This window comes from Rhodnius prolixus, unplaced genomic scaffold (genome assembly GCF_049639745.1).
Source record: "Rhodnius prolixus isolate KJV_2025 unplaced genomic scaffold, Rpr scaffold_6, whole genome shotgun sequence".
NCBI lineage: Eukaryota > Metazoa > Arthropoda > Insecta > Hemiptera > Reduviidae > Rhodnius > Rhodnius prolixus.
The window spans coordinates 18,997,971-19,024,996 of record NW_027411634.1 but is presented as its reverse complement, the minus strand read 5'-3'; the positions used below and the strand labels follow the sequence as shown (position 1 = coordinate 19,024,996).

At 33.1% G+C, this 27,026-nt stretch overlaps 2 protein-coding genes and 2 long non-coding RNA genes across 4 annotated transcripts in view; 3 read left to right on the top strand and 1 right to left on the bottom strand.

Moving 5' to 3' along the window:
- Nucleotides 1-27,026, top strand: part of LOC141461449 (uncharacterized) — a 33,800-nt gene that overhangs the window by 1,242 nt on the left and 5,532 nt on the right. The window contains exons 2-4 of the mRNA XM_074142589.1: nucleotides 21,947-22,132; nucleotides 22,816-23,002; nucleotides 26,850-27,007. Coding sequence (XP_073998690.1) covers nucleotides 21,947-22,132; nucleotides 22,816-23,002; nucleotides 26,850-27,007 — 531 coding nt within the window. The remainder of the gene's footprint in view (nucleotides 1-21,946; nucleotides 22,133-22,815; nucleotides 23,003-26,849; nucleotides 27,008-27,026) is intronic.
- LOC141461450 (uncharacterized) lies at nucleotides 9,413-13,037 on the top strand. The gene is made up of 2 exons (XM_074142590.1): nucleotides 9,413-9,876; nucleotides 11,222-13,037. The coding sequence occupies exons 1-2, from the start codon at nucleotides 9,723-9,725 to the stop codon at nucleotides 11,764-11,766; spliced, it is 699 nt and encodes a 232-aa protein (XP_073998691.1). The 5' UTR covers nucleotides 9,413-9,722; the 3' UTR covers nucleotides 11,767-13,037.
- LOC141461451 (uncharacterized) lies at nucleotides 22,427-23,804 on the bottom strand. Its single transcript, XR_012462867.1, has 3 exons — nucleotides 23,673-23,804; nucleotides 23,455-23,529; nucleotides 22,427-22,988 (listed from the first exon to the last, which is right to left on the bottom strand). It is a non-coding gene; the product is annotated as an uncharacterized lncRNA (long non-coding RNA).
- Nucleotides 25,129-26,834, top strand: LOC141461453 (uncharacterized). The gene is made up of 3 exons (XR_012462871.1): nucleotides 25,129-25,597; nucleotides 25,685-25,917; nucleotides 26,135-26,834. It is a non-coding gene; the product is annotated as an uncharacterized lncRNA (long non-coding RNA).

Here is a 27,026-nt window from a genome sequence, read left to right as displayed (position 1 = left end):
CGCCATCACACCACAATATATATAAAAATAGAATGAATAAAGACATAATACTCACAAATACGTAAAATATAAAGTAATACATTTATCCTAATCAGATATCTTCTTTGTCTTAGCTCTTATACCCTTCAACGTCGAGCTTTAGATAACTTAGGCCTTTAACCATCGGATGTACTTTTCTCTAATCACTTGCCAATCTTCGGATAGATGTCCTTGTCTGACCTTGTTTTTGTGCTAATCGTTCGATGTAGTCCAAATAGCCCAATCTTGGTCTGCGGCCTTCAGATTTGGCCTCCATCACTGCACCTAATCTTCTCCTCTTCACTGCAGACGTAGCCAAACCAGCTCAACTGCCAATTCTTCAACTTGGCTACGAAGGGTTGAATCTCTGAGGTGGTCGTTATTGATTCATTTCTAATTTTATCACGTTTAGTTTCTAATCTATATTTATCAGATTTCTAATCTATATCTTTAATAATGTATTATATCTAATCAGATATTTTGCAATTAAATTAGGGGAAAAAATCTGTAGAATTAGAGTCAATGTAAAAAAAAGTTTTACTCCCAAGAGAAACTAGAATAATTGATTCTGCTAGGATTGTCAAAAGTTTTTTGTTTATTCCAACCTCGTCAAAACATTTATCAGACAAGATATGGAGCTTGCCAGCTAGACAATCCGCAGACTAAAAACTTTTTATGGTCGAATTATTCTCGGAGATTCTTTTTATAGAAGCTTACACTTTTTGGACTGATGCTTTGCTTTACTTCGTCCATTTTGTCAGCTCTCGTAGTTGCTTTCTAAATGGATAATCGGATCTATTATCCAGAGAATCTCCATTTTTTTTTTTTAGGGTCGATGGCTATTATGTCTTTATAACCGGGTCGATCCATTCTCATCCACCTACATAAACCTCCTGATAAGAATCCTATTCTTCCGACATAACCTCAATTATCCTGGGCTTGGTGGGCCTAATAGCACGTGATTTGCTACTAAAGTTCCAAATGTGCACATTTATTAAATATTGTTCCGACAATGGTGCACAAATATTCCATTGTGTTACAGTAGCTATTCGATCCATACAGTAAGAATGCTCACTCTGTTCAAATTTGGTCGAAACAGATATGTTACTTCGATATTGGCAACCTTTAATGAACTTACAAACCTCCACAAAGTCGCGATATATACATTCAGTCTTTTATACGAGTATTACTCTTCTGTCTTCTTCAAGGTACTACCCTAATCAGGGTTCCTTGCACCAAGTGACCATACATCCCTTATTATGGGAGCTTTATTCGTACATAAACTTCGCGCAGCCATAATTTTCGGAAACCTGCACGAGCCAACTATCTCGAGGTCTGCCTCTTCCCTGCCTTCCAGGGGGGCTGCCAGTTAAGAGCTTTCTTTGGGATCCGTTCTTCATTCAAGCGTAGGACATTAAGTAAGATTCTAATTTCCATTTAAAAACAATATGGATTAGAATTAGGATTTCATGAAAGTTATAGCTTGGAGTTGTAATACCGCACAATAATCGTACAATGTAATATAATTAGTATAACCTACCACCTTATGAAGAGGTAATTTATATATTTTCTTCTTCATAAGGAGGGATTGTGTTGCTAACCCTACGCGATTCTTCTTCAAGTTAATCTTTTTCTTAAGAACAAAAGTGCCGAATTTGATCGGATGAAAAACAAACGTATTTAAACTCACTTCTATATTTTGATCATTATTTCATGTTCAAATATTAACCAGAATTTTAAATCAATACGGTTGACCGCTCAACAACACACCTACAACGAGAAAACAATTTGTTATTCACCTCAAATTTTGATCAGATTAGAGCTGTTAACGATAAAATCACTCGATAAATCTAAATTGTAGGATACAAGTTTTTATTTTTTCCAAGGATTTCATTTATGTCTTCAGTTAATTTCTTCCATTGGATGTCGCATAAGTCCTTATCTACATCCTAGATAAACTTCTAATTGCCTAAGTATATACAGGATGGCTAATCTGCACGCACAGAAGGCCAAAAAAAAAGTATATACAGGGTGAAGCAGTAAGTATTGTCCATAGGCCTACTGTGTGTAGTACATCTAAAGTGGAGTTCAATGACGTATTGGACAACTTCATATTTTACACTGTTCTTGAGTGACGTCACTTTAATTTTTTTTTCTAAAATCATTACTTTTTTGCAATAAAAATGTTATTACTCAGAAAGTTTTAGTCCGAATTCGATTCTGATGACACGGTTAGAAAGACAGATAAATTTTCTAAAAATTGACATCATTTCGAAGCATAAGTTATTCTCCAAACAGCCTCAATCTTTCAGTAAGATCAGAAGTAAATGTTTTAAGTGCAATTTGTAACCTTTGACTTCCTTATTTTAATACAATCTTCTTTAAAAATTGACTACTGATCCATCTAAAAGAGTTTTTCAATGAATTAAAACAACTTGATAAACTAACACTGTTGTGTGCTCGCGAACACGTTTTCTTGTAAAACAAACGTAATTTCTCAGACGAAGATAAAAGGAATCCTGGAAAATGATATACCGTTTGAAAGCCCATTAGGCAAGGAAACTTTTATAAAAAGTGGCCAGCACCTAGGTCTGATAATGATCACATAAGGGCCTAATGAGTTTTCTTAAAAATTTCGATTACTTTTATTTTCCCAGTTTCCGGAGGAAGATTGAGGCTGTTTAGAGAATAACTTATGCTTCAAAATGGTTTCAATTTTTAGAAAATTTATCTGTCTTTCTAACCGTTTCATCAGAATCGAATTCGGATTAAAACTTTCTGAGTAATAACATTTTTATTGCAAAATAAAGTAATGATTTTAGAAAAAAAAAAATAAAGTGACGTCATTCAAGAACAGTGGAAAACATGAAGTTAGCCAATACGTCATTGAACTCCACTTTAGATGTACTTCACACAGTAGGCCTATGGACATTTACTTACTGGTTCACCCAGTATAGAGGATATTATTCTACCAGAGCATCTATAACTTAATGGGGTGAAATAGGAGCAGGTAGTTCACTGCAAGTGATAAAACTTTTGAATTTAAAGTTCCGCTACATTGAGGCGCCCAAAATAAACAACAATTTTTAGATTAAGGTCCCTTTGAGGACAAAATTACAATCAATAACGGTGATGTAATGGTAGAAACGAGGAAATGGAGTTAAAGTTAAGAAATCGTTTGGAGTCAGTATATTTTTGCCACAATGTTGGTTATCTTATATCTCTTTTTTAATTTTTTTTAAAAAAATTCCTTTTATAATTTTTTAGTTTTCTCCAATCTAACATTTCGAGTTGTATGTATGTCTCTTCTTATCCAGACGATAATTAGAATCTTAATTGTACTAATTGACATGAATATAGGGAAAATCTCTCCTTTTATTGCATGGACGTTTACTTGAAAAATGATTATTAAAGCTTTAAATAGAAAAAGCTAACATATTACTATTGTAACCCTTGTTTGAATGAATTAGAATTAAGCTTTAACAGAATTAAAATAAGGAAGCAAAAGTCCTGTTGAATTTGATTAGCTACTTACGAGTAAATTTGTCGAGTATAATATAAATTAAATTTAATCATCAGATAGCAAACAAATTCTTACAGTTATAACACTAACAAATTTCATTAAAATTTGCCATTTAAAATTGCAGGAAATTCCACGAATATCAAGATTAATTATTCAATGACTTTAATGATTAAATACAACAATATTCCATTATCTCTGTGGGGACTAAAAACCTTATTATTGAACTTCGAATCTCTCTCTAATTCTCTTTTTCTCTATCTCATTCTCAAATATATATTATACATAAGGTTCATACATAATTAACTATTTTTCACAGAGAACTGTATTCAATATTCTTGAACATTTTTACTTAATATTTTTAGGCTATCCCGACACTAGCGCTACACATCCAAGATAGCAAACTAATGTTATGGAATTTGATGAACAAATTTACAACTTTTAACTGCATTCATATTTATATATTAATAAATACGGAGTTTAAGTTCTAAAAAAAATATATTTATAATTCTAAACAATAAATTAATTACAATCGAACAATCCCTTCACAAGTATCTCCAAGACATTAGTGGAAAGAAAATATGTAACTAAACTCACATAACTGTGTGAAAAAAATTATATTGTAAATTGATTTTTAATTTATGCGTTGAAATTAAGAAATAGCTAAACATTTAAAAATAACAGTAATACAGGACTAAATAACCCAATGTAAGACATTTTCAACTCTGTTTTGGACTACAACATGTCATCATTTACGTGAGATTATATTGCTTATCCTCTTCATTAGAAAGACTATTAAAAGTTGATATACTTTATAAACATGTTTTGGGCAGCCAGTAAGTTATCCTCAAATCGCCCCTAAATTTTAGATGTACCATTTTTAAGTTACATGATGATCCCTACCTGAGCATCTTTTCTCATTAACTGGCACAAGGTTCTTGATTAATGATCAACATGTCAGTTCAGCTTCCAGATTTCTTTGTAACTACGAAAGCAGTTCTTTTCCAGTAAATAAAAAAAGGCTGGGTCTGATTGAATCGACATTCATTAAAGGAACTTTTGCTGAAGGGCATCAATTCATTCTGCTGTTTGTTTAATAATTACGAGGGGGTACCCAAAAAAAACCGGAATTATTTTTTAAAAGCTATTTATTTACAAATTTTTTACAGAACAACCTTATCCCCTTCAAAATACTCTCCATTACAACTAATACATTTGTCCCACCGGTGCTTCCACTGTTCGAAACATTTTTTGTAGTCATCTTTAGAAATGGCTGACAGCTCCTTCTTCGTATTTTTCTTGACCTCTTCAATGTTGTCAAATCGGTGACCTTTCATGCCCTTTTTCATGCGTAAAAATAAGAAAAAGTCGCACGGAGCCAGGTCAGGCGAGTAAGGTGCGTGGGGCAGCGGAACCATGCCATTTTTAGCCAAAAACTGTGTAACAGAGTTGGCTGTGTGTGCAGGTGCATTGTCGTGGTGGAAGAACCAGTCTCCTGTTTGCCACAAATCGGGTCTTTTTTGGCGAACACTATTGCGCAATCTTTTCAAAACTTCCAAATACAAGGTTTGATTGACGGTCTGACCTGGGGGGACAAACTCTGAATGGACTACGCCTTTGGCATCAAAAAAGCAAATCAGCATTGTTTTGATGTTTGACTTGACTTGACGACATTTTTTTGGTCGGGGTGAAGATGACGTCTTCCATTGGCTCGACTGTTGCTTTTTTTCTGGGTCATAACCATAGCACCATGACTCATCACCAGTAATGGACCTTTGACAGAAAGTCTGGATCAGTTTCAAGCTGTTGTTTCAAAGCACGACATGTTTCAACTCGATGTTATTTTTGATTGTCAGTCAGAACTCGAGGAACAAACTTGGCAGCAACCCTTTTCATCCCCAAATCTTCCGTTAAAATTCGCTGAACCGAGCTCCAAGATAACCCACTACTCTCTGACAGTTGATCAATTGTCTGTCGACGGTCTGTGAACACCAGCTCTCGAATTTTTTCAACATTTTCGTCGATTCGGGCAGTTGATGGACGTCCAGAACGAGGTTTGTCATCAATCGACATGTCGCCATTTTTAAACCGAGTAAACCACTCGTATACTTGAGTTTTTCCCATAGCGTCATCTTTGTAAGCTGTTTTCAACATTAAAACACTTTCAGCAGCATTTTTGCCGAGTAGAAAACAAAATTTCAGAGCTGCACGTTGTTCACTTAAACTTGCCATCATAAAAAACGAAAAAAGAACAAAACAGCGCTGGTAAAAACAATCACTGCAGATGAACAGAACAAGCCAGGCAGACAACACAGGCAGGACTGAACTGGCAAGGAATTGCGCTATACACGTCTAGCGGCAGAAATGCGTACTACATAAGCTCCATGCGCGGCAACGCAATTCCGGTTATTTTTGGGTACCCCCTCGTAAAAAGACAAAATCAACAATTTGGGATAATTTATTGGCTTCATTAATTGAATTGTCTTGTAAAGATGTATTTCCTTTAATGGATTAGGGCAATGTTTTATAGAACGAAAACAACAGTGTTATAAATATGAATATATAGGTTTCGTGACCGTAAATTATTCAATTAAGGATTCAAAATTGGCGAGGAATCGGTCCAAATAAAAACAACAACTCGTCTTTTTGCCAACGTTTCGACAAATATATTGTCTTCTTCAGGGCCTGGATATTACAAATACAAAAATACAAACAATTTAGAGAATCAGTAACAGAAAATCAATCACTGATTTTTTTATTTTTATTTTTTTACTGATTTTCTATGTTACTGATTCTCTAAATTGTTTGTATTTTTGTATTTGTAATATCCAGGCCCTGAAGAAGACAATATATTTGTCGAAACGTTGGCAAAAAGACGAGTTGTTGTTTTGATTTGACCGATTCCTCGCCAATTTTGAATCCTTAATTGAAAACAAGTCTTTTGCCTTTTACAGTTAAATTTTCAATTATCTTCGAACAATTCTTTCGCATCTTTTCTCCTATAAGTTTTGAAGATTTCAGCAAATTTATGGAAAAGAAGTACATACCAAAAAATAATGCCTCCTTTCAAAAAATCTTAGAAACTCATAACTCAAAAGTAATTCATTTTAAAAACATTTATACAGCAATGGCGACAACTGCCATTTAAACACTCAATGCTGTAAAGAAACTACAATTTTACGTTCCAGTTCTCCCGCTTCATTCATTCACATATTTATAGTACATATAACCCAAGATTAATGAAATATTTATCATTGTCAGCCATTAATAAATACAATGACTCTTTACTTACCATACTATGAGGTTCTCGGATTCCTAATCTGAGGACGAGGGAGCCGGGGTGTACGGCGCTAATCCGAGGGATGATATTTCGGTAAGCTTAGAATAGCTGTCACAAAATTTCAATACAGTCGAACCTCTCAATAACGGACACTGGCGGGGGAAAGCAAAGTGGCCGCTATTTGGAGGTGGTCGTTAGAAGGAGGTAGGCAAATTTCATTATGAAAAACATCTATTTAAAAATTGTTTATTATTAATTAGATTTAAAAATAATTGCATAATTATTTAGCTATATATGCATCAACTTTTTCTTAATTATCCAAAACATTCATCAAAAAACTACATATTATTGACTTAATTAATAATCTTTATAATAATCATCACATTTATTCATAACAATAATAATTTATGGTAAAATTACCATCATCTATTATTAGAAAAATAGAACAAACCTTTCGGTAAGTTGACGATGGCTCGAGTTGGTTTTTGCGAAATCTTCCAACACATTTATTTTCTCTTCTAGAGTTAACCACTTTCGTTTGAGAGACATATCGGAAAAAATAATATTGTTCGTCCAAAGTAATATTGAAAAATGATTAAAATGGTACAAGATGTATGGAGCTTATATAGGAAACTTTAGGAAAAACCAGAAAGAAAGAAAAACTTGAGAGGGGATAATTATTTTGATCACCGCGTCAAACGAACTTTTAATAAAAAGGTGGTCGTTGGTGGGAGGTGAAACATTTAATCCGTTCCCCAAAAAATCAATGTCCGCGGTCGCTATGTAGAGTGTCCGTTAGACGGAGGTTCTTTTATATGGAAAGTGTATAGGGGTAAAACGGGGAAATCCAAAAACTGCCCTTAAATAGAGTTGGTCGCTAGTTAGAATGTCCTTTATGGGAGGCTCGACTGTATATTTGTGCTACTGAGTTTCTAAGAGAAGAAAATCAATTCCAGAATTGTAAATTTTTCGGACTCTTTGGTTGGTTCTACTGGGAATCATGTCCAAGATAATTCAATGCACTTTGTGAGACTACATGGATGCGAATTCTGATCGAGTATTGGTACATTGGTATTGTCTAGCTATCGGCTTTCAGGGCCAGAGCGTAATGAGAGAGTAGCTTGTCTTGCTACGAGAGGTTTCCATGGTTTCCAGAGAAAAGAAATCCTTGAGACAGACCACCCTAGAACCTAGAGAGTGCCACAACAAATCCCCCCGGGTTCTGTTGGAATAGGCTAGCATATCCTCACGAAATCAAATCAAATCTAAACTTACTGTTCAATATTTACATAAAGATAGATGGAATATTTACAGGTGACAGGATTTTTTTTTTTTCCAGTCGTAGAATTTTAACAATTTGAGCTTGTCTCAGAGCTGAAATTTATAAATAATGCCACATTTAATGTAATTACAGTTACATTTTTTTTATCATATTATTGAAAACGTTCGTTTCTTCATACATTTTTAAGGGATTTTAAACCTAACAACCCACTATATATGTTACAATAATGCATTATTAATACATAATTTCGTGTTAATATTAAACATAATAACTGAATGTTTCAAAGTCATTATTGTAGTATTATTTGTGAAGTAAATAATTAAAAGAAGTGGTTATTCATAAATCATTTTACTACTATAATGGTTAAGAGAGAAATAAAGTAATGTAAATAAGGTTTATTGATTCGTTATTGATGTTAGCAGTAGATATTGCATGGTACTGTCTCGCTATTATATTTCTAAACACAAAATATAATAAATGAAAAATAATACCTTCAACACTCAAGGGCTAATAATAACCACTAATAAAATGAACTTACAGTGAATAGAGGTTGATATTGACAATTATATCAATAAATATTTAAAATAAATTTCATCCTCTGAAGTTTTGCTTCAATTGCAGCACTAAAAAGAACAATTATAATTAGAAAGATTTTATTAAATCAACTACAGATTCCATCACCAAGTTCAATGCTATTGGGTTCTAGCTGAATCAGAACAGAAATTACAGGGAAGGAATCAGATCGAACAAAGTGAAAATACCAACATTGTTAAGATAAAAAAAAATTGATATTATTTATTGAAAAAGTCAAGAAGAAAGTTCCAATGTTCATGGCGAATTTCTAACCTCTATACGAATAAAATAATTGTAGTTGACAAATTATAAGTTGAATTTATGTTCTCTTGCAGTAACCACACCTTTTAACCCGAGCCTTAATTTATATAGAATTATAAAAAAAAAAAAAAAAAAAACTATATACAAAATAAGCTTTGAAAGAAAATATGTTCCAGTAAACCTGGACGTCAGACCCACTCAATCGCTGAGTAATGTCGATTGAGGAGTAAGCTTGAGAAGAGGCAACAAAGTATATTGAGCGTTTATATAATGATAGGTACCAGCCTAGGTAAGTCAAAAAAATAGTATTGGTTTTCTACTCAGGAAATAATTCATTCACGCGTTAGTTAAAAATATATGTATATCAGTCCTCAAATTGTATTTATTTATTCAAAATAATATTAGTAATGCTAACAATACATTTTTATCTTTCTCTTCCTCCAAAGAGAGTGGAGTGTAAAAATAGAATAATAAATAATCTAATTTATCTGTAGTAGGAAATCCTGTATTAACTGACTATCTATTGAACAATAAAATAAAAACTGATGGATCTGATGAATAATTTTAATAACAAATAATTGTTAAGAAAATACAGCTCCTAAATCAAAATTAAAAATTTATCAAACCAAATTTAAAGTGAATTGATCCTAGTTGTATAGGTAATATAGTGTAGTGGTAATCCGCACTACAGCGCTAGTAATCATGGCGAGTTACTTTGTAGCGTCAGTACCAGTTCTGATGTTCAGTTAGGTTGTCAAAGTTAGGGAACGTTGTAAGCATAAGTCATTATGTCTCTAGTGAATGAGCGAATCAATAATATGAAATTCGTTCGAGAAGTGGAAAAGCGACCAGTGTTGTATGATTGTACTTTGCCCAATTTTTCACGAAAAGATCTCACAGAACAGGCATGGCAAGAAGTGGCGGAGGAGGTTAATCTACCACGTATGTAGAGAAGCGGTTTTATTAATAACTTTTATTTCATTAACTTGAATAAATAATTCATAGTTGCATAATTGTGTATCCAGGTCCAGGAGACCAATATTAGTATCATATAAGGTTATTATGTTTGTTTAAATTTAAATTGCGAAAACCAGTCCAATGAGAATGTCCTATATCAAGGCATATCTCGTGTAAGAAAGGTAGATAAGTATAGTAAGACACAGATGTACTCATCAAGGAACTCTCCATGGACTTAAGAAATGAACGACCTACGTCTGCCTTGGTTTACCGCTAGGAAGCAGCACGTGGCTTGCATGGCGTGCATTACACTTAGTATTTTGGAATGCCACTCTGAATTATTCTAGGGTTATTTTTTTAATACACCATTTCCCGCTATACTCAAAAGATCCTGGTAACCGTACACCGCTGTTGTGCCTCGAGTGAGTATAAGGGTAGAAATACTGGCGGAGCCTACTGAATTCCTCTTACAACATGCTCTCTAATGTTTAGGCACCTAGAGATCCATAGTCGGATTTCGGGCAGACATGATAATTCATATTTTCTTACGGACCAAGAAATAAAGTATATATTCACTAACCCATCAGCTCTTTGAAGATTTTTGATCGGCAATAGATAGCATCAACCGGACACAAAGCGTCGTGAGAGTCGAAGGAAATCTCCCATCCTCTTTTGAGACACGTAAAGGCGTGAAACAAGGAGTACCTTGTTACACCTTTTTTATTGACCTATCTCAAGAAAATAGGTGCGAAACTCAGAAATATAAATTCGTGGGACGATATTCTTTCGCGGATGACATCGACAATACCAGAAGGTCGTTCTATGCATTGACGAATACATAGCTGGTGTGCTAGAGTTGAAAGTAAAGTAAATACTAAATATATGCTTACTGGAGGAGCGACTGCAGCAGTGCAAATTCTGTTGCGTTTAGGATTGCACAAGGAGATGCTATTGGAAATGTGCATGTTCGAATTAGAATATGACTGATCCAAGATAATAAGTTTTACATATAGGCTTAAGTAGAATTGTGTTGGGAATTAAAAAAAGAATCTTGAAAAGCAGCAACCGGTTAACCCTGCCAGTGTGCCATTCTAAGAATGAAAACATTCACCACCATTCGTGGACACTTAGAATTCAAAAAACTGAATTTGTAAAAGTAATTATGAGTCTAGGGTTTGCCACTCTTTTGCTGTACGCTGATACAGATTGCCCAAGTGAAATCCCATTTAATGGAGAATTTCAATTATCTGTTACAGCATTACATTACAAGATCTACTCGCAACGGCTGTTTTTTGTTTTTTTTAAATTTATCATGTATTATTTGTTTCAGTTGCGGATTGCAAAGACAAATGGAGGAACCTCCGTTCGGTTTTTGTACGGAAAATGAGATTCATTCGTAGTGGACGTAGGATACGAAAAAGAGGTCATTACTATTTAAATAATGCCATGCAGTTTATATTACCATTCGTAAAGATCGGTTCAAAAAAGTCATCACTAGGAGTATACCAGCAGGAGAAAAGAAAAGGCGGTGATTGTCAACGACAAACATCTTCTCAGGCGTCGATGGCAGCATCTCAGCGTATAGAAGAGACCCGTTGCAACCAATCACCACATCCGACTGTAGATAATTTATTATCTAAAACATGGACCTCAATCTATGAAGAAAATTCTTTAATAGAACATTATAAAGCTAAGAGCTTTCACAATTCTACTAATGAAAGAACTGAAGCAATACAACTGTTTCTAATGGGTCTGCTACCAGAGTTGGAAGAACTGACAGATCAGCAGTTAAAATTATTCAGACGTAAAACTTTATTAGCAATAGATGAGATAACGAACGAGAACTATCTATCCTATCACCACTCAGAATTTTGATTATTTAATCTCGATGGTCAACAATTGTCTACCTTCATCTTTGCTTCAACGTACCTCAAATGTAACATCACTTTCCTGCTGCATTTTTGAATGGTTTAAATCTTTAACTTGGGGAGCCAACCACTTTCTAGTTGAGCAATAAATAAAATTTATTACTTTTGTTCGTTTCTTTTTTGTATGTAATTGTTATTGAATGTAAACAAATGTGATAAGTATATGCAGTTCTATTTGACACCTTAATGATTCCCGTTTTATTCCTTTACAAATTGTATTATATATTTATTTTAAGTAGAAGGAAGAACAACCATGTAATATAATATGTATATATTAAATAAACACATGCATTTAAAGAGGAAAATAACACGATTAACTTAATTTCTATTTCTCCTCTACTCTTAAGAAAAAAAGATATATTTCAATCGTGTTCAGTCGCATTTTTGGGAAGATGAAGGCCCCTTGAGTATACCAAAGAATGGTTATCAAAATTGGTCTGTTTGTGCTTGTGTGGTATCTCCATAACTCATAAATGAAAATTCGCAAGTAAATCGTAAATCGCATTGATGTCAAACGGGCAAACTGATTTAGTGACATTAGAAAGAGTCCAGTTAAATTGATGGACCGTGCTATTTATTTTAGACGAGTACTTTCATTTAAAATCAGCAAAAGAAATAAACAGGCGCTTCGCACATGCGTGGAAGAAATACTGATCAATGAAATGGAAATTTAAAAGTAACATGTATTTTAATATTAAAACGTCAGCGTTTTAAAAAAGGAATTGTTTCTCTCTTGGTGCAGGCCGATCAAAGAGAACGTCTCCATTTTTTAAGTCACTCAAGGAGCCATTGATTATTTCAAATCTCTTTCGTAAAAAAAGAAATAAAGATTTATAAAGCTGATAGTTATGACAAATTGTGGAAGAATTTGAAAAATTTGCTGATGTTAGGAGAGCTAAGAGGATGGCTTCTTTTGGACACAAAAAATGAAAGTGTAAGTTAGGAGATTGGCTGTGAATCGAAGGAGCATTTGGACATGAGGAAGATGATTGAAAAGAGAAGCCTTTGCTAAAAAAATGGCTTAGATCAAGATTTATAGCACTTTACTTTTGATTATTTTGTGAGCGATTTTTGTATTTCAAAAATCAATCTTTAGAATGTAATTGTCTAATTTTTTACTGTTTTTGTCTTTTGTATTATGAGTTAATTACTGTTAATTAATCACAGAAAGTGTATGCATACATTAAATGAAAATAAATATTTATTTATTTTATTATACACAGTTGACTTTTATTTATCACTTTTATTTAAAACACTTTTACAGAACCATTTGAGTGGCATTGGAGTGCTGGTACGTCATTCTTTACTCGTAAATAAATTACGTTACTCGAACATGTCAGATGTTGAAGTCAAGTTACATTTTGTTTCTTTTTTAAAAATGACTTTAGTGGTAATAAGATAAACGAAAACAAGAACAAATATTTAGTGGTATCCTACTTCCGAAATAAGAAGATGATCGCATCATCCAAGGTATGACGCTTAAACTTTTGAAGATGTTAAACGCTGTTCCTGGATTAACAGCGAGAACTAGTTAATTCGAGATTATGAAAAGAATTATGGCAGATAATAGAGCTTATTTACAATCAGCTGTAAAGCTCCCGAAATACTAGTTACAGACTTCTAAAAAATTCTCCAGCAAAATATAACATTAAGTAGGTTATGGAGATGAGAAGAGGTTGTTTTCAGAAGCAAAGAGATACCAAGCCAGGAGTTAAAAGTGGGCTACACATATTTACAATTATCTAGGAATAGTACCAACATCATTGATCGCTTGAAAATCCTTTTACAGATAAATTAGGAAAGAATAAATCGGCCTTAAATTCTGTAAATAATTTATTATTAAATAAGATATTGCCTTTTGCATTTCCACAAAGTTGATAACTGATAATGTAGAGTCGTGTTCTTTTATTTGAAGCTCTCATTTGTAAAAAGGGTTCAAATTCCAAGTTTTTGTTTAAAAAAAATGGTTCAATTTACCTTAAAGTATCACTTATCTTTTGGGTTAACTGAAAATTATATTCAAATCTGTCATGGTAAAAAAATACCCAACTTTTTCATGAAGAAAGATAATTTATTTAAAGAGGGGCTTTACGATAAATGCCAAATTAACATTGATATATGATAAGTGGCTAATATTTCATAGAAAAATGGAATAGATAATATTCGAAATTGCTATTAAAGTAAAAAAGCGTTGCAGAAGCACACTTGACAGTAATCGTCAGTAACTTGGAAGTAGATTTAATCGATCAGCTGATTAAGGTGTGATAAGAGTTGCTGCCCCTAATTAAGCATTGGTAGAAGAAGGGTTTTACTACCTTCCCATTTCATCCAGTGATCGATTTGTAACTTGAAGTAAATAACATTATCTCATTTTATGTGCACTTCTGTGTTAAAATTCTTTTTGAGCCTATTATAAATGGAAGCGATCGGTCTAAGGCAGCGTTTCCCAACCTTTTTTGGCTCGCGTACCACTTGGTAGTACATAATGCTAAATTTTACCACTTAGTCAAAATGATTGTCTTTCGTGAAATTTGTTATTCCGAGTGTGTTATTTTATTATTATTATTACTATCCTTATTTGTATAGAGACACAATATATCAGTTACAAATGACAAGTTCATGTTCACTTTATAAACTTTGTAAAGTGTAAGATCTTAGTTTTAAAACTTTTTTAAATAATTAAAAATTGCGTACATATTTTTCTCTTCAAAATTATTAATTAATTTACAAAGTTCTTCTTTAGGATTATTTTATTTGTTTATATGGAGTGGCATTCTAAAACTTTCATTGACTGGGCAGCTGATAAACAATTAATGTTTCTGGCTCGTTCTTATTACACATTAAACAATGATCTTTGGGTTTCATTGTATAAATTACATTATTGATTTTAAATTTTATAATATAAGAGCCACCCAATCTTACTTCAGAAAGAATTCATATAACTTGAAAAGAAATTAATTTATCTAAATATTGTGGGCCAACATTTTGTAATAAATTTGGAGAATTCCAAAATATATATTAAAGTAATGTTATTTACTTTTTTTAAAATCATTTAAGTGCAAATGTTCCCTGTTTTATTATAGAAATATTAAGTTTGTGAATAACCATTCTAATGAGCAATTCTAATCCTAGAAGGGCTTTGAAATCCAATTATCATTTGTGTTTTCTGGTTTTGGAAAATTCTCCATGGAAGACAATTTTAATCCTGTTAAATGTGCTATTTGACTTTCTCGTACATACATATATATCTTAAGACAGACTAACCTTATTATTGTACATATTAACAACTTTACTGTACAATATTGTTAATTAAAATAATGTTTATGAATTATAGAAAAAAAAGGTTAAATTTCATGATTTATTATTGTATGTCCTTCATTATTATTTTTCGCGTACCACAGGTTGGGAAACGCTGGTCTAAGGTAATCATAAGATTACGTTTACAACGGAGCTGTGAGTATAGATGATAGCAGAGATGATAACTGATAGAGTAAAATATAATCGCTGATTAGTGTGCACAACGGAGCTGTGATACATGCAACATGTCGAGTAGTGAAGAAGAGTTTTTATGTTCACCAGCAACGAAATGGTATATTTAAAAAAAAAAAGATGTAGAAAATATCATGTACATACCATAAATAAAAAAACGAAGTTCTTTGGGCGAATTTCACTATTTATATAAGGAACTTAGAAATTATCCGGATCGTTTTTTTGAATATGTGAGGATGGGTCCAACCACATTTGACTAAATTTTAGAAAAAATAAGATCAAAATTAAGAAAACGTAGGAAAAATTGTCATGGAAATCCTATAACTATAGAAGAAAAACTAGTGATAACTCTGAGGTAAGGTTATATTGAGGAAAAACAAATAAATACACAAAAATAAATGTAAGCACGATTTAAAAAACAAAATATTGTTTAAAAGTAAATAATAAAATAATAACCAAAAATAATGAGTAAAGACAGCACTAATTAATTTTTCTACCTCCGATACTGGAGTTCAGCTAGCAGAAAAATGAAAAATTCAATTCTATCATCTATGCTCGTTTATAGCAGCGAGTATGAGTCACTAGTCGAAGCTTCGTTGTGCACGCTCACATTAGGCAGTATAATAACGAAATTTATTTACGGGTAGTAGCTTCTTTTTTCCTTTTTTTAAAAGTAGTAAGTAATTACCGCAATAAATCACCATTTTGGTGAAATTGGTCGATGATTTGAAACTACCTGATAAAAAACTTTTTTTCCCAATCTTATTTTAAAAATTAAGCAGTTACACCATCAAGATTAAGAGTTTAATTAATTCCTTAACTGTTTGCTCCTCACTAACTTATTTCTACTAAAATTGTTTTTTTTTTTTTTTTTTCATTCCTTAATTCCAAGTCTTCTTCCACTGCTACTTCTCGTTTCTTCGATTAAATCAGCTGCCTGAAATACTCTTTTTCAAAGTCAAGGTTTCTCTGTCAGTTAAACTTTTTCGTTTTTTTTTTTTAACTTAAGGCGCGTCAACATCTGAGATCATTGGTAACTCAACTTCTTTTTCAGTGCACTATCGTCCTCCGGGTTGTGTCAATACCAGGAAGTGAGCTGTAAGGAACTTCCTAGAATGAAAAAATATTAGGGGAAAGCTAGATTAGAAGCCGGGATCTTTGCGTTAGAATCCAGTACGCTAACCAGTTAGCTAATCCCTTTCCTTAAATTTCTTTGTTTTTATTTAAAATGAGAGGTCTGACTTCTTTCAAAAAGGAAAAGGTGTTGTTTTTTAATTACTTTATAAATTTGAAATTCATTTTCCATTTCTATAATTATTTAAATTTCTGTATTAATTATAACCAGTTTCTTGGTTACAAAAGGTCTTTTACGAGGGTCGTTTGAAAAGTCCGTGCAAAGTCAGAGAGATAGCACCACTGGCGCGTATCGAGGTTATGTTTAGTTAGTAGCATCTCTTGGAAGAACACACACCAAGTTTCAGCCAGATCGGTCTATTTCTTTGTGTTTGGCATTCGTTTGAGTCGAGGAAGTCGTGTGATTTTCAAAAAATGGACGAAAAAGAATTTCGTGTGTTGATTAAACACTACTTTATGAAAGGCAAAACGCCTCAGGAGACCAAAGAGAAGCTTGATAAACATTATGGTGACTGTGCACCTTCGATTAGAACAGTTTATAAGTGGTTTCAAAATTTTCGGAGTGGCCATATGGGCACAAGTGACGCTGAACGTTCTGGACGCCCTGTTGAGGTTACCTCTCCAGAAATCATTGATAAAATCCATGATATGGTGATGGATGACAGAAGAGTGAAGGTGCGTGAGATTGCTAGTGCTGTGGGCATCTCGAATGAACGGGTACATAATATTTTGCGTCAACATTTGGACATGACAAAGCTATCCGCAAGGTGGGTGCTGCGATTGCTCACGCTTGACCAAAAACGAAATCGTGTGAAGTGTTGCAAAGGACGGTTTGCAGCTGTTCCAGAAGAATCCGCAGGACTTTAAGCGTCGTTTCGTCACTGTGGATGAAACATGGATACATCACTACACTCCTGAGACCAAAGAACAATCTAAACAATGGGTTACCAAGGGGGAATGTGCGCCAAAAAAGGCGAAGACCGTTCCTTCGGCCGGAAAGATTATGGCGACTGTCTTTTGGGATTCGCAAGGAATAACCCTCATCGACTATCTGGAAAAGGGTAAAACTATTACAGGTGCATATTATTCATCGTTATTGGACCGTTTGAAAACCGAGCTGCAAGAAAAACGCCCACGATTGGCCCACAAAAAAGTCCTTTTCCATCACGACAACGCACCAGCTCACACCTCATCAGTTGTGGTCGCAAAATTAATGGAAATAGGGTTCCAACTCGTTTCACATCCCCCCTATTCTCCAGACTTGGCTCCCTCGGACTACTATTTGTTCCCCAATATGAAAAAATGGCTGGTGGGAAAAAGATTTTATTCAAATGAGGAGGTGATTGCAGAAACGAATGGCTATTTTTCAGACTTGGACAAATCCTATTATTCGGAAGGGATCAACAAACTAGAGCAGCGTTTGACGTAGTGTATAAGCCTAAAAGGAGACTATGTTGAAAAATAAAAAAGGTTTACCCCAAAAAATTAAGTAGTTTTTATTTTTGCACGGACTTTTCAAACGACCCTCGTAAGTACTTGGAGAAACTCGAATGCCACTCTTACCTCCCTCTTTAATAAGGATATTGCAATTTTAGAGATTCTAACATTAGGGGCGATTTAAAACTCATTATAATTTTTAATTAATATGAAAAAAGATGCCCAGTATTGATGAACGTTAATGACTTGGTTATTTTAGGACATTCTTGGGTCGATATTTAATTTATATTAATCCTACTGATTGTAAATAAAATGCTTTTAAAGTTAAGGTGAAGCTTTCAATAGAATAACGGGAAATATACCGAGGAATATGAAATGAAAAATCACTCACAACACGGTTGTAGTTGTTTACAAAGTTATATTAGAATTATTCACGGCAAAGTCTAGTGAACTCATCCCGACAAGCTCTAATGTTCTTGTGTCCTCTTCAAGGTGCAAAAGAGAAAATGAAGTTTCTATTTAAGAAGTACTAGAGGGTAATGGTTAAAATTGTACTCAGGAGTTTGTTTTATCCCTATTTATTGTATTTTTCAGGTGACTTTTGAAAAATAGAGAAAAGAAAGGAGCAAAAAAAAACAGGAAATTCGTTCTCTTAATTTTCTTCTACCTTTAATTAATTTTCAATCTAGTTTTAAATGGAAAGACGAGTCCCAAAAATATCATTTGACATTTCCGCCAGGATCGATTTGATCGGGGCCACAAGAAGGGCATTCGTGGAGGCTGTTACTTATATTTCTGGTGGGCGTACTTTGACGTCACAGTTTCGTCATTACAGTGAGGTGAACTGAATTAAATGAATTACAAAACTATGTAATTTACCTTTAAAATTTTACTGACTTCGCCTACATTATAAAACCATCCTGAAACTTCTTAGATAATCAGAAATACGAGTATACCTTGGGAAATATAAAATGTTTAACTACTTCTCGAACATTTGAATGTTATTTTTGCTTAAAGCATTTGAATGATTTCATGAATTTTTGTTAAATCGAAAATTTGTTTTATTCAGCTCTTCTTGAAAAAAGTTTTCCTAGTTGTAATAAACTGAAAAACCTGGATTACTTCACTTTTCACTTGAATGTTTATATAATTCATTTTATGGATGGGTATCTATCAGGGCGTCAATATACCATAAAGACAATTTACTACATTTTTAATGAATTTGAGTATGAAAATGAGTAGCTTTCATAATGAAATAAACGTTCGAAGAGAATTGAAAAAGTGGAAGTGGCACGAAAAATGATAATTGTGGACCTAAAATATGCTTAAAATCAAGTGATCTTAGTAATTTAAAAAATAAAGTAATTTTATATTTAAATGATGTATTAAGTAACGGAAACACTTTTTTTATTAATGGAGAAAGGTTTTTAGCTTCTAAAATTCATTAACTAAACATTTAATGAGTCAACAGTTTGAACAACAAGCATGTTTGGACTAAAGCTCTGAGTATAGTGATGGGCTATTTGAGCGGACTCGTTCCATTGGAACGAGTCCGATGGTGGAACGAGTTGATTCAAATCCCTATTTTTAAAAAAAGTGATTCCGCCCCGCCCCAAAAAATTTAGGCAAATAAAAATGAAAATGAGGCAGCAGAAGGTTTGGAACGATTAAACATAAGAACAAATGTCACGCAATTTATTATATTATTATATCATTAAATGTTAGCTTTCCCAGTTAATAACAAAACTATATTTCTTTAACACACATTGAGTACTATCCCTAATTTCCAATTGCTCTGATAAATATAAAATTAACAACGTAATACAAATATTAACACAAAAATAGGCTAGTCAAATATAAATTAAAGCAATGCAGTTTTGTCATTATCTAGCTTGACCACTAGAAGACTGGAGTTAACTTACTTCAAGAGTATTCAAGGTAGAGAAACGGAAATGGGTAGGAAATTATTCCATAAAAATTCTAACCCTTCAAAATTATAATTACTCATATTTATTAACTAAGAATTGAATATCAAGCTTTTAAAATATTATCTTATTGTTTTACAAAAAGAAAAAGCTGTGTGCTTAATCTTAAACTTAGCGCTGGACACTCTTACTCTCATCTTCATTGGCGTAAGCTTGAACGTGTACATGTCAGCTAGACGGTCAAAGTAAAACTGGGCCAAAATTTAGTATTACCTAACTGGTTTACTTAGTGTAGTATCCCTCCCACTCTATCACCTATTTCACAAACATTCATCGATTGAAAATATTTTTTAGTTAAATATTCGTTTCATTGGAATACAAAAAACATTATAACGCTTTCTTAAGATGATTTGAATTTTTAAAATTTGTTTTTGTCCATTACTCTTATAAAATACGAAGAATTTCAAATAAAATATAATATACAAACACAGAATGATCTAGTGTGCAGGTGGAGTCAGTCGTAGTTACCATGACAACGGAACCGTTAAACGACTCCGGCCCAGCTCTAGCATTTTCATTGGTTAAATCCACTGGAGTTGGTGGAGTCGAATCCGGAGTGATTTAAATCCTTTTGAAACCGGACTCGTTCCATTTTTTCGTTCACTGAATCTAGCCAATAGAAATTGCTGGAGCTGGAACCGGAGTTGTTTAACGGTTCCATTGCTATGGTAACGAGGACTGACTCCACCTGCATACTAGATCATTGTGTTTGTATATTATATTTTATTTGAAATTCTTCGTATTATATAAGAGTAATGGACAAAAACAAATTTTAAAAATTAAAATCATCTTAAGAAAGCGTTATAATGTTTTTTGTATTCAAATAAAACGAATATTTAACTAAAAATTATTTCCAATCGATGAATGTTTGTGAAATTGGTGATAGAGTGGGAGGGATACTGCAGTAAGTAAACCAATTAGGTAATACTAAATTTTGGCTCAGTGTTACTTTGACTGTCTCACGGTCATGTACACGGTTAAACTTACCCAATGAAGATAAGAATAAGAGTGTCCAGCGCTATGTTAAAGATTAAGCACACAGCTTTTTCTTTTCGTAAGATAATAAGATAATATTTTTAAAGCTTGATATACAAGTCCTAGTAAATAAATATTTCTTTATTTATGAGTAATTATCATTTTGCTTGAAGGGTTAGAATTTTTTTTATGGGAATAATTTCCTACCCATTTCCGTTTCTCTACCTTGGATCCTCTTGAAGCACGTTAACTCCAGTCTTCCAGTGGTCAAGCTAGATAATGACTAAACAGCATTGCTTTAATTTTTATAATTGACTAGTCTATTTTTATGTTAATTTTTGTGTTACGTTGTTAATTTTATATTTATCAGTGCAATTGGAAATTAGGGATAGTACTCAATGTGTGTTAAAGAAATATAGTTTTGTTATTAACTGGGAAAGCTAACATTTAATGATATTTTTTAATGAATTGCGTGACATTTTTACTAATGCATAGGGTAAGTACAGAGACCGGAATCGGTGAACGAGTTGTTGGAATCGATTCCAACCCTGGAACTGATTCAAATCCAACGAGTCCAAAGACGGACTCGTTCTGCCCATCACTACTGAGTATAATAAGGTTATTATTAGCCAGTGGAAGGTTTTTTTATTTTTAATCGATTCCAATTCTATGATGGAAGAATATTGATAAATGGTACAATGTACTGTCACCACTTTCTGTAAGTTGGCCAGTAGCAAGCAAATAACTCGATTTATGTAGTTGAAGAAACTTCTCAATACAAATGTTAGGTGAACTTTTCTTTTATCTTAAATCGTGAACTTTTTCACGGTTGTTCAGACAAAATAACTTTTTAACCCTATTTCACATTGATTGCTTGCTTTCAGTTTGTTTTTTTTAAAAAAAAAAGAAAAAAAAAGTTAAATAATCTTTCATAATGAGTTAAACCCAGAGAATTAACTGTGAGTCAACAGTTCAATTAAAAAATAAAGCATTTCTGCATGATTTAATTCTCTTTCGCTTATTAAAATTTAAAATATATATGTATCTATATCTATATCAAAATTTGGCTTTCACATAAAACGAAAGATTTCTACATTTTGATTACAGGCCTGCTGACATACCTGAGGTTCTATGGTTTGAAGAAGAGAATGAAGTTATAAAAAGCTGTGCTGCCCTTAGTTCGGTACTTGGGCTACAAAAATCATTTAGCACCTCCGACATTAGCCAACTGCCTTCCCCGACTGGTAATCAAGAACACCATCTGAGACCTGCAGTATCGGAAATAGCACTTAGGTAACAATGTTTTCTCTTCTGTTTTGTTTTGTTTTTAAGGCGCGTCAACATCTGAGGTTATTATCGCCCGGAGCTTCTATGCCGGCTTCCGACTAACATTGTCCATTACCAGGCAGTAAGCTGGATTCGAACCCGTGATGTTCACGTTGGAATCCAGCTAACCACTCATTAAATCCTCCTTCTACTATTTCTCTAGAGTTATTTGCATTTCAGTATTGCAATCGTGTCAAATTGTGGAAATATATGTTATACTATATATTATGTATAATGAATTTACTGCAACAGTGAGATAAACCGCTGTTTATTACAAAACTAAAGTCATTAGTAAGACACTTTTAATTTCTAAAGCGAATCAGTTTAATCTTTAGATATTCTCTGAACAGTTCAAATAGTCTATTTTCCTATCAAAAACATTCCATTACCTGGTTAATTATTCTCAAAATAATCTCATTGTTAACTTCTAAAATGAAAAACATTTTTAGATCCACTGAAGATGGTTAGGCTTTACTAACCAAAAACATTGGGAAATAAAAATCAACCTTAATACGGACTGAAAAATTTCATTGTTTCAACAACTAAACTAAAATAATCATTATTTACCTTTATTTGAATTCCAGCCTACACTAAATATAATTACATCTAAAGATGAGGCCTTGTGTTACATTACATATGTGTAATTATAGTTCTAGTCAGAGGTACGCTTATATGTTGGGTGGAGGTAGACTAGAAGCCAGCTCCAGATCTTGTTCGACCTGGGTAGCAGTTGGCGATGTAACTTCTGCTTCCCAACTTCCTTCGCCTCATGGCCATTCCTCGCAACACCCTCCAGGACTGTCACCGGCTGATTTAGTCCGTTCTGTTAATAAAAAGGTAAATTATTAATGCTTTATTTATTCATTTTTATAATAATAATCTGTGGCAGATCCAATATGGCCACTAGAAGTGTGTGGTGCTGTGAGAAGTCAGGTCTTAATATAATCTTAGTCTTGGTAATGACAAATAGTAATGGAAATCGGAAATGATCTTTTTCATCTAGCAATTCAGATCTTGGAGGTAGTGAATTTCCAAATTCAGTGGGTCGGGAATTGCAAAATGGAGCTGATACTAATTCCGATTTGTTGGAGTCAGTCCGGGGCATGACTATCATTACGGTTTAATTTGCATTTGGACAATGCAGATTACCAAAGATTTGTACAGTAAATTCATTGCCGTTGCATACTGTATCTGGGTAGCACTCCGTTTACTTCGTTATGATCTAAATTTAGAATATACTAAAAACTTTTATCTCCTTCTTCTTGATCTAAGGAGCTTAATGTTCTTACCAATAAAGCGAATACCTTTCAGCTAAGAGCACATCTTTGAATAAATATTCAGTTTTCAGAGTGGAGATACTTAACCTAAACAATAAGAAACAATGAGGCGATCATGTAATAGAAAAAAATAAGAATGTTTTATTCAATTCGTTATTGCAATGTTAACGTCACTATATATAGTATACAATTGCAGCATGTAATGTGGAAATTACTTAATTTTTACTAACATATCCGATGCACGTGCAACTGTCAAGTGGTCACGCGACATGTTCGCCTATTATTCAGAAATGACAAGGAGAACGCATATAAAAAAAAAATAAACAGTAGGGAAGCAGTTCATATACACACAGTGTTGGACGTGACTATGGCTTGCTTTCACAGTAGCGCTGCCATACGATCAAAGGTAAAATATATGTTGGAAACTAATCGGCCAGTTGCGTACATTTCGTAACATCGATTGCTCTAGCCGTCTAGCAATGTAACTTTAAATTTATTAATATTCGCTTCCTTCTTAAAAAAATGTAACTACCAAACAATCTGCTGTAGATTTAGTTAATTGTCGCTTTATTTTCATGAATGTTAATTGATTTTTTCGATAATTAAAAAATGTAATAATCTTGAACGTCGCCAACAATTACACCTGTAACATGATTAGTTATCTTGGTCACGAATCGATGACGGAAGCAAACGATGAAACAGTGGAGTACAAAGTATGTAGTAACAGAAATTGTGGCCAAGGACATTTAAAAAAAAAATAACGATGGTTTTTGCTGTTATTTAAGCGAATATGTCTTATTTTTTTTGCTAAAAGGAATAAGCGCTACCATCAGATATCTGCTTAAGTGGTATTGTACCAATTTTATTAAGATTTAAGTGTCAAGACTTTAGATTCTCACTTTAAAAAACGGTTAACTTGTTGCATACTCGAATGTTTTGTAAAACCCTGTACGTTGGGCCTGAGACAGACTCCACTGGAATGCTTTTCCTTAAGGTTGGTCAGAACCTATAAAAATAAAGTTTGAATGTGTATTGTCCGTTAATTTGTTCGTTCATTATCAATTTTTTTTTAAACTACATTCACTTATATCAATTAATAATACTTAACACTTAATAGAAAAGTACTTGCTTCCATTTAATTTTCAAGACTCTGCACTCTAATTCGAATCTATATTAGATCTAACGACTTTCTTGCAAATAACGCTTCAAACTTCTTGCTAAATTCGTTTAACAATCGCCCTAAGCTAAACAACGCTTTACAGAAATCAACTTCATACTTCACTGATCGTTACCATTTGCACATATGGATTAGAATATATGTAACTGCCTAGTGTCCTGAGCTCATCCTCTGCCGCATCGTAAATTGATCCTTTTTAAATCTCCAAAATACCATTTACACAACATAAAGATCCAATCTCAATAATCCTGAACTAAGTATAACAATAACAAAAATCCCTTGAAAATCCTTCCCCAAACTTACTACCGGGTAATTAAAAAAAAACCTGAATCGCTCCTGGATATAGTGTAATATTGTTACTACGTGAAAACCTTTCGGCACTTACTATTGATTATTTTACTGTAATTACTTCATATATACTCGTTGCTAGAAATGTAGTTATAAAAATATTTCAAATAAAAATTTACAACTTATATTGCAAAAATTCGCCTCAAAGTTGATAAATTTCTGTTGATAATAATAAAAATAATAATAATAATAAAAAGAAGGGAAGGGATTAGCTATGAGGTTAGCATACTGGACTCCCACGCGGAGGTCCCGGGTTCGAATCCAGCAGCTGACCCTTAGATTTTCTCTTCCTAGGAGCTTCTTACAGCTCACTGTCCGGTGATGGACAGTGTTGTCTGTAACGAGAGAACACTGTCCGGAGGCCGGCAGTGCACTGGAAAAAGCTCCGGGCGCTAATGACCTCAGCTGTTGATGCGCCAAAAAAAAAAAAAAAAAAAAAAAAAAAAAAAAAATAATAAAAAGAGTAATAAAGATTTGAATAGTTATCTAACAAGAATTACATCATGAATATTGTGGTAGTGGAACACCAGAGAAATCATAGGAAAGAGTAAGGTTGGTGACAAATTGTTAAGGAAGTCCATTTCCGGGTATTCCAGAGTTATCTGCCCAACCATCCTGCGGACCTAGAGGGTAAAAGCTAATAAAGTTCTGCTATTTCTGCCACGGCTTTTTCTTTCTTTCCAAAACATTTAATTTCAATTTCATTTTCTCTTTCAGTAGCAAGAGAAGAGAGTGTGTAAGAGAAAGTGTATCAACAACACATTACTATTCACTGAAATTACATTAAACCACTACATCTTGAAAAAAATCGTTATTCTATAAATTAAATTAGAAAAAGATAAAATAAAACTCTTACATGCTAGTTTTAATAAGTATCTGACAGATGTAGAAGAAAACTAAATATGCGAAGTACAAAGCATTTAGATTATTTGTTGGTTAATATAAATAAGGTACTTATTATGATTATTTAAAAATTGTTAAATACAATGAAAAACTTTATAAATATATTGGTTTTTATTATCAAAACGTTGCTTATAAATGAAGTAATCTAATGCTACTTTTGCATGTGATTTTTGGCCTATTCTTATTAAAACTATTTTTATAAAATATTTACTTATAAAATAGTGGTTGTTTTTTTTACATACTGATGGTTTTATCTAATTGCAGTGAATGGTTCTGTGTGGCAGATACTCTAGAAAATGACCCAAGTGGTTTGAAACGTATAGAAAAGTAAATGTCAAAAACAAAAGAAGATAAGGAATATTTTTTACTAAAGAAACAACTATTTTTGTTTCATCAAAAGAATGATTAGTTATGATGAAAAGAATATTGCTGCAGACAATCAGGCTATTGTACAAGCTCCTCAGAGGATTTGAATTAGAATTCTTAGCCCACTTATTGGTTTAAGTTATAGAAAATAATGCCTTATATTCGACGAACTTTATAAAGAAGTGAATAAACCATTTTTTAATGTATACATGTAAAAAATCTTTTTAAATTTATTATCTGCCTCTCGGATGTCCACTCATCAATGGTTTCTCCCCTCTTCCTACATCTTCTATGATGCCTGATCTGCTCCTCCAGAAGTCCTTATCCTGTCATCTCCTCAGTTTCATCCTTCTATTTCTTCTTATCTTAAAGGAAAAGTACTTTACACATTACGATGTGAATAAATGTTTAAGTTCATCCAAATCTTTGTTAATGTTTAGGTAACTTTAGATGATTAGAATATTTTTAGTAATTTTTGTGTGTTGAAAGCACAATTCTTTTTGAATCTCTAACTTCGAGCTAGAAGGGTGTCTATAACTCACCCTTAAAAATTTAATTGGTTCGTCTTTATAAAGATTCATACAATTTTTAAGAACGCTCGGTTCTGTTCTAGGTAAGACAGAACTACATAAGACGGAGATTGCTGACAACCTACAAAGCATTGGAACGTTTGTCTCAATCTGAATTCAATTTGGACAGATTGGAAGCCGTAGCAGCTGCAGCTGCACCTGCAAACAGATTAGCAGTACCTGCTCCTTCTTCTGTCATTAGGTCAGTTAATTTTAACTTC